This window comes from Pan paniscus, chromosome 9 (genome assembly GCF_029289425.2).
Source record: "Pan paniscus chromosome 9, NHGRI_mPanPan1-v2.0_pri, whole genome shotgun sequence".
Lineage (NCBI taxonomy): Eukaryota > Metazoa > Chordata > Mammalia > Primates > Hominidae > Pan > Pan paniscus.
In genome coordinates this window covers 120941946-120950387 of record NC_073258.2, presented here as the reverse complement: position 1 = coordinate 120950387, position 8442 = coordinate 120941946, and the positions used below count along the sequence as shown (strand labels likewise).

Genomic DNA, 8442 nt, shown 5'->3' with positions numbered 1-8442 from the left:
CCCCTTTACAAAAGGGACAAGGATAAATTTTCAGGTCATGCAGCCAGTAAGCAGTGGAGCTGCAAATTTTATCCCAGGTCTGTTTGATTCTAGATCCATACTCTTCAAAGCTCATCTGTTCCTACCTCCTAGGGAGGCAAAGTGGCTGGTCTAAGGTCATATATTGAATTGGTGGTATCCCCGGATAAGAGACAGATTCTGAAGGTCTTAGCCAATGTCTGGATTCTTTCTCTCTTAACCTACTTTATATATAGCTCCCAGATAGGAAGCCAGAATTTGCTCATATTGACCATAACACACTAACCTTCCTAACCCCCACCAGGATCTGAACTCCCTCCCTTTCCTGGCTCCTCTTTCAGGGTTCTATGTGGCTCATTCTCACTCCTAACACTGTTACCCTGATTTGGTCTTAGTAACAGAACACCAGTGCAAGCTGGTTAGGCGTGGTCTTCTTTCCATGTGGACACTCTCTTAGCTGTGTCCCCACACACCTGGGCGATGGGCCCCAGGTAAACAGAGTTGGCTCCAGCCAGCCTGCTTCCAGAAAAGGGCAATCCAGCCTCTCTGGATCATGGCTCCTGGGCTGATTTTTCTCTAGGGAAGGGTGTCAGTGTGGGGACTATATCTATCACTCTCTAGCTGAACTGAGTTTAAAGTCTTGCTCAGGTTTTGGAGATAAAAGGGAATCTTCTTCTCAGCTGGGAAGAACAGGTGCCCCTCTCCACAGACCCTTAGTAAAAGATACTCTGCTAAATAATCTATTGAAACATGAGTGTGACCGGCCCACATTCTCCTTAGTCTTGCTGCCTCTGTACATAAGCAAAGCAAAATAGAAAGATTGTAGTTTGATGTGTATTGCTACCTGTGCAAGGAAACACTGTTTCAGTATTAAACTGGGGAGCAGAAAAGTTTATGGCAAATGCATACTGTGGATGCCCTCCCTGCCAAGACCCCCAATTATCTTGCCCCTGACAAGAATCTCATAGCTTCAAGAATGGAACCAGACAGCTCTACAAGATTTGAAAAAGATTTTAGCTCTGGGGGACATTGATTCTCTTCCACTTCTAATTTCTATGTCTCTAATGATCCAGATGAAAGACTAATTGAGTTCTGGTTGGAATGCTATTAAAGTTATTTGGTGGTGTTACAATTTATACTCATCTTTAAGTTCTTTTTAATTATATGGAGCTTTCAAAGCAAGGCTTGAACTATGGAGGTAAAAATAGAGAGCTATGAAACTCTCTTTTTTAATTCTTCTTTGTTCCTGTCACCTTTTTTTGAGACGGTCCAGCCTCAAACTCCTAGGCTCAAGGAATCCTCCCACCTTGGCCTGCCGACTAGCTGGGACTACTGACATCCTTTCTCTTCTTTCCAAAGCAAAGTCATCTCCAGGCACCAAGCCTTCCTCTCTGAGCCTATTTGCCACCCACATGCACGTTATTTGGAAGAGAAATATTTGTACACAGGCCTCTTTGGTTAGTGCCTTGAGTAGGACTATCAAGGTATCTGGGGCTAAAAGGCCTTGTCCCCATCTAAGAAAGACAGGTTCTGCCTCTGCCAGTCACAGCAGTTGGGAACACAGCTGCTCCTGAACTTTTTTGGTTTCGTTCTGTTTTTAAGTATCTGATCTCTTCCTAGCCTAATTCCAGAGGTTTTGTTCCACTGTGGACCAATATCTACTGTTCAAAGGCTCCAGAATCATATCCCATGTCCTCAGGGAATTCCCTTAGTTCCTAAGACCTAGCTTTGGGGTCTGCTTGGCTGAAAGACCAAGCAAGAAGAGACACCAATTGTTCAACAATTCCCAACAACTCTCTTCCCCCCACCCCCTCCATCCCCGAGAAGAGAAGACCCTTACCTGGCTCCACCTGGCTGAGAGTGCTGCGAGCATCCGTGGAATCGGCTACATCCCCACTCATCTTGATATCTGCAGGGAAAACACAACTGATTTTAATAACAGGTCACAATTTTTCTTGCTATGACATATGTGGCTTTAACTAAATAGCAAAGATGAATGTGTAATTACAACAACCATCAGACTTTCAAATTCCTGATTCCCGAACATACAACCATTAGAATATTCATAAGCTTGAGGGCACGGATCCCCTCCTCCCATGCTCGCCTCCTCTCCTTGCCTTTCTCTTCCCCTTTCCCCGGTGCCACTGCAGGGTCTCTCACCTTTTGCATCATTCATGGCCACTTGCTTCTATCACCAGGACTCAGTTGGTAAAAATTTAACAAGGGGGTGGAGGGGACACTTCCCATTTCCAACACTCGTTTCCTTTGGGATCTGAGGAATTTATTTTATTTTTAAATAGTGAAAGTATTATCCCTCCCCGCCTGCCTCCCCAGCTCTGTTTCCCTTAATAACCCCATCCTGGAAGGTAAGAGTGCCCTTAAACCAAGGCTTGCCCTTCTCACCTTTCTTCCCAGGTCCTGCCCGGGTTCTCTGTCTGGTCTCAGAGGTCAGCCCACTGTCTGGGGATCAAGTCCTAGCTCCTGTGTTGTCCTCCTTGGAGATCCTGTCCTCTGGGGATCCTTACCTTCTCTCCTACTCCTTCAACTGGCTCAGTGAGAAAGGGATGGCAGCGGGTCAGTGCCCCACAGAAAGAGAATACCTACACCAGGCCCCTGGCTCAGCCCCCAAGTCCTGCTGGTCCGGCCTCTCTGCCCTGCTTCATTTCAATAAATTAAACATTTACCCTTAACAGACAGCTGCCACCACCTATGTGGGAGGCCCCTAAGTCTCCTCTTGGGGTCAGCAGGGGGAAGAAAAGAGGCAACTTTGAACCAACTCACTCTCTCTATGCTCCTCTCCTTATTAAACCACCCAAAGACTGAAGCCTTAAAGACAGAAGAATATTTTATTCAAATCATGTTGACCCCCACACCCCCCCTTCTCTGGGGCAGCACTTTAACTCTTTCAAACCAGATAAAGTCTTGGTGAGCCAATTTGCATACTCAGCTCCCCAGCCAATCCCAGTCAAGCAGGCAGTCTTAATTTGCATCAGGTAATCAGGCAGTTGGCAGTCTGGATGCCCAGGTCTGGAGATGATCAGGATGAGGAAAAAGGGTAGACCTGTGCCCCAGGGAAAGAGGGGAGAAAACCTACTTTTTCGTGTGTGTGAGGACTAACGTGTGTGGCTCCGGCCGAGGTGTACACCTCTGGAGTGTAGCAGCTTCGATGCCAAACAAGACATAGATGGGGGATCCAGAGATTTAGAGGCTAGAATACCCCAGAAATAGGGGAGAAAGTCAGGAGTCACTGTGGTTTAAGGAATTTTCAAGACCAGCCAAATTGAGGGAAGACGCCAAGGTAAACACTTAGAGCTCTATGGAACCCTCCCCAGACAAATCTACACTGCACTTTGTGGTTGGTCACAGAGCTCTGAGGAAGACCTGCAACCTTACCCCCCACCCCTAACCTCCTAGTGCACAGCGTTTAGGGAGGCATTTCTTGAGCCTAACCTCGATCCGTCCTGCTGCAGTCTCAAACTCTCTATAGTTTGCCATGCATGAATATGCAGAATAACTACTATGGACCACCCAGACACATTTGCAAACGGCTTCTGCTGCCACTGGCCTTCTGTTCCAATGGAGAAACGGGCTCCCCTCTCCCACCCATTAAGTACTATCCCCCCTGGAGCTGGGCATTGCCTAACGCAGATCTGCTCAGCTCATACTTCACCATGGGGATTCTTCAACAGTGCTGAGAAGAGGCCCTGAGTTAGAGACTGCTGGAAAGGTGCACAGGAAGTTCTCCCCCACTGGTGGTTTCAATTTGCTTCATCAGCACCAGGATTCAGAGCATGGGATTTGGCATCAGACAAACCTGGATTAATCTCAATGCCATCACTAACTAGCTGGGGGACCCTAGCCACATATTCGGATGTGAATTTTCTCACCTAAAAATGAGAATAATGATACACACTTCCCAGGGTTTTTGTGAGGATTAAATGAAATACTGAATGAAAACTGCCAGGAAAGGAGTTCCAGGCACAAAGTAAGCACCTAATAAATGAACTAATTAAACAGACACTTAGGCTTAGATGCTAGTCCGCTTCCCTTCGTGCCTTCTTCTCATGCCCCTCCATTAACCCCTTGCCCCATTATAAGGAATAGCTTTGGTTTTCTGTCTCAGCACCATTGTAATTTGTCCTTTATCTGGGAAACCGTTAGGATTCTCCAAATTCTGACTTCATAGAAAAAGTGTTCATGAGGACAGGAAAAAGTTAAGAGGCAGTGACGCTGGGATGATGACCAGAGTCTCTGAATCAACTCATTTCAAACTCCTGAAATTTAAGCAGGTAATTCTTTAGCTAAACTGTAATCGCATGCCTAGAACCCAAATTCTCCTCCAACACCCATTCTCCACATCACCTTCATCAAATACACACAGAAGCTCTCATTCATCCTTCAAGTTAGCCTAACATTTAGTCTTAATCATGTCTAAAAATAACTTTTAAAGGCATCAACCCCCTCCCCTCCTCATCTGCCATGATGTCTACTCATTTGATGTATCCATTATGGGATCAACAAGGTGGCACTTCAGGATTGGAGGGGCAGGGTGAGATAACCTATCAAGCCTCTTCTTGAGTCCCATAGGATGCTAAGACACTGAGAACCTGTTCCTGTTGGGTAGGAGGCTGAGGCTGATGGGTGGGACGAGCTTTTGGGTCTCAGCCTAAAAATGGGCCAACATCGAAACTCCCTGAGACGCTGTAACCCTTCACCTGTCGGACAGCACTTGCCAGGGGTGAGTGAGAGAGGTGTGGGGTGGGGCCAGGCTCCTCTGTGTTATCTCAGCCAGACACTGAGTAGGCTCCTTGCCATCACTCCCTTCCCTGGGGAGGCTCAGCTGCTCTGTGAAAGAGCCCAGACACCAGCTGCAGACCCTTGGCTGCCCCACTCAGCACCATCACACCCTGAAGTTAGCGTTGGCTTGACCAGAAGTGGCCCCTCCTTAGACATCTGTGAACCCCAGGGAAGAAAGCTCGAGAGGAAACACTCCCCCCAGGCTGCAGGCTGAGGGTCCTGGACCTCCTGGGACCAGGCTACTCTGGAAAAGCAGAAGCCACAGCCCTCTCTCCTAGTGTCCATCTTCATGTTCTTGGAAGGACGGGAGCTCCCTCTGGCTCCTCCCTCACATACCTGCTGATGGCGGCGCTTCCACTGGGAGACTTCAAAGGACCCACTGGCCCCACTTCTGAGCTAGCCAAGGCTCCAACTCTCTGCCAGAGGAGACTTCTCTCATTTCTTCTCAGTCCCATCATCAGGCCTTCCAACCCAAATGCTATTCCTGAGCTCCAACTGGCACCCGTCTGTGAGACTCAGCCCCCCTTTCCCAACCTTGGTGGGGAAAAGCTCACAGTGAGGAGAAGGGCAGAGAAAGAGACACCTGGGGCAAACCAGGTGTGCCCCCGCCAGCTGGCTTCCCACTGTTTTCCTTTGTCTCTTATCTGCCTCCCTAGCTGGCCACCTCAGGTCTACTTCTCTGCCTGTTTTTAGTCAGGGAGCAGGGAGCCCCTCCTTGCTGCAGAGCCCCTGTGTCTGGTGATCTTCTGCCTGCTCAGGTCTTTGTGCTTCCAGGTGAGAGATGCTCTATAAAGTACAAGGTGTGAAGGCTCCAGGCAGACCTGAATCATGGCTCGTACCCAGGTTATCAGAGCAAGACAATGGGGCTAACTCCAGCTGGCCTCAGTGCGAGTGGAGCCCTTGGAGTGGGCGACCCGGGAGCAAGCCTATGCTCTAGTTTGTGTGCTCCTGTTCCTCCTCCTTCCCCCATCCAAACTCCTCCAGTAAGTCAATTAAGGAGGAGACCCCAAGGACCCAGCCCTGGGAATTCACAGGAGAAGTACTATTTATCAAGATCAGTAGGATACAGGATTACCTTGGCAGGGGAAAATTGGGACTCAAAAGAGACCACATTTCCAAAAGAGGATCCTGGACTAAGGGACCCTAGAGAGGGACCCATAATGAGATATTCCATAGAGGGAAGAGCGATCCTCCTTCACAGACCCCACAGCAGGGCGCGCACTGGAAGACCCTACAAAGAAGATCTTGAACAATAAAGGCCACCAGGAGGACCCAGCAAAGAGAGCCCTCTAATAGAGACCCAGTTAGAGAGAGGGGACAGAAAGTCCTAAACTCAGAGACCTCTGGAGGTGCCACTGAAGGGGAACCCTCAGACACTACAGAGGGGCCAAGACCCAGCAACTGCACAGGGAGGCCAGGTAGCCCTGAGGGGGGAATGGGCTGGGGAGGGAGCAGGCAAATGGAGAGAGATGAATTGGGCAATCTACCCCCAGGTACATGGAGATCCCGCCCTGAGGAATCACCCCACCTGGGGTTTAGCTCAGTCTCCCCCCATGTGTCGGGAATACCTGCTCACAGGGACAGGGTGGAGAAGGTGTCTGGGCTTCTGAGAAGCATCAGCCAGGAGCTCACTCCTGGGGAAGGCATAGAGGCCAAGCCCTATGCCTCAACCTCATCCTCTGGTGTTCTCTGCTCTCTGCTATATCCTCTGAGGCCCCAGGCTGCCTCCCTGCTGGGTCCCAACTGTCCCACCCCCTCCCACTTCCACAGAATGGGAGCCTCCAGTAGACAAGGAGGTGGAAAACCCCCAGGAAGTCTGTGATCTTGGTGCTAAAAAACTTCCCATCCACTGCTAAGCCCACCTTTCTGAAGAGACTTGCTCCCATTCAAACCCTGGCCTTCTCTGCGGGCAGTGAAGGGGAGAGCACCTACCCGGGGATCTGCCCCAGGTTTGCCCAGTCTAGAAACAGACTTTCCTCAGACTCTGGATGACACCCAGTTGGATGGCTTCTTCCGCCTCACCTAGCCTTTCTGGCACGTCCTGGAGAGCCACTCAGTGCCAACATCTCACTGCCAGTCTGCCTCTCACTCAGCCCTGCCAGGAAACAGCATCTGGGGAACTGGGCACTCCAGGTCCCCTCCCTCCGGGCACTCACTGACGCTTGTTTTCAGGCTGGGTAGGCCTCAGGCCTGCTCTGCTTCTTGGGGTGGGTCTGGAGCATTGCCTCCTCCCTACTCTCCCAGAAAGGAGACCAGGTAACAACATTCCCATCAACAGCCCCGAAATCCTAAAGAAAGATCACTGGGTCCTGCCCACTTTGAGAGTAAGTTGCTAGGTTAGAAATGGCCAGGTCAGGTACCGCTTTCTTCACTTGTTCTTTGCTCAGGCCCTGTGACCTCCAGAAGGCCCACCCTAACACGAAGCCCCAAGCCAAGCCCAACCTGGCTGCCTGGCAGCTCCTGCCTTAGCCCAGCTGTGGAAGGAGGAACAGCAAGGTGAATGGAGGGGCTGGGTTCCCTCCATGCCCACCTCTCATTCATTCATTCAGGGAAGCCTGACTCCCGGCAAAGCATTTGCATCTCCTAGGTTTCCACCCCTTAGGGAAGGAAGGCATGGGACATGGAACCCAGAGGATGTGTCTGTCACCATCCCCTCTCAAACACATGGGGGCATGGCCCCTGCCCCAGGGGCACCTCTGTAATTGCCCCACCTCAGCCACTTCTCCTAAGCCCCCCAACCACCTAAATGTCCGCTTTGCCTCCATTTCACACATACGCCCGGACACCAGCACACAGCATGTGGACACATACATTTCCCTCACTTATGCACTCCCAGGTCCACACCCCTGGCTGAGTGACTGAACCACCCATCCCTGCAACCTCCTGAGACTATGACAGTTCAGTACTCCCACGTCCCATACAACTGCCACTCCCCAGACCGGGGGCTTCGAAGCCCTCCCGCCCTTCACCAGCCCCCACCCTCATTCTTTTCCAGGGTTTCTTATCCCAGATCCCCTCCCTTTAGTCCCCAAATACTGACCGGCACCCACCCCAGGACAACCCGCTATCCACACCGCCCTCTCCTGGCCGCTGGGAAACAAGCCCCCCTCCCTAACCAGAACGTTGTCCCTCTCCTTCACCCCTGCCCACACGCAGTGACACCTGTCAGAGCTCATTCCCTCCGCCCCTCACCTGTGTGCATGGACTCCAGATTCACCATCCTGCCCCAGGCGGGGCCAAAGCCAGCGCCCCCCCAGGCCCCTCGCCTCTGCCCCAGCCGGGCCCCCTGCGAAGCCAGGGTCTCCTTCCTCCAGTCCCCGGCCGCCGCCGCCGCGGGAGCCGCTGCCGGAGCCGTCGCCGCCACTGTCGCACGCTCCGCTGCTCCGGCCCGGGCAACACTCGGCGCCGCCAGGATTGCCACACTCCCCAGGTGAGCACGCGGCGCGGGGCGGGGGCCGCCGGCCACGCCCCCTGGCGGGAGCCCCGCGCCTGGCCCCGGGCCCATGCAAAGCAGTGATTTGCATACATGGAGCTGGGGACCTGGGGAGGGGGCCGGGGGTGCTGCCGGGGCGGGTCTCGATCCCGCGGAACACCTGCCTGCTCCAACCCAGCCTGGCAGCACCTCCT

The 8442-nt window shown here is 52.0% G+C and overlaps 1 protein-coding gene across 1 annotated transcript in view; it reads right to left on the bottom strand.

Annotated features, from left to right (window-relative positions):
* POU2F3 (POU class 2 homeobox 3) overlaps positions 1-8239 on the bottom strand; it is an 81535-nt gene extending 73296 nt beyond the window's left edge. The window contains exons 1-2 of the mRNA XM_003819985.4: positions 8008-8239; positions 1859-1927 (exon numbers count right to left, since the gene is read on the bottom strand). Coding sequence (XP_003820033.1) covers positions 1859-1927; positions 8008-8035 — 97 coding nt within the window. The 5' untranslated portion in view covers positions 8036-8239. The remainder of the gene's footprint in view (positions 1-1858; positions 1928-8007) is intronic.
* Between the last annotated feature and the right edge of the window lie 203 nt (positions 8240-8442).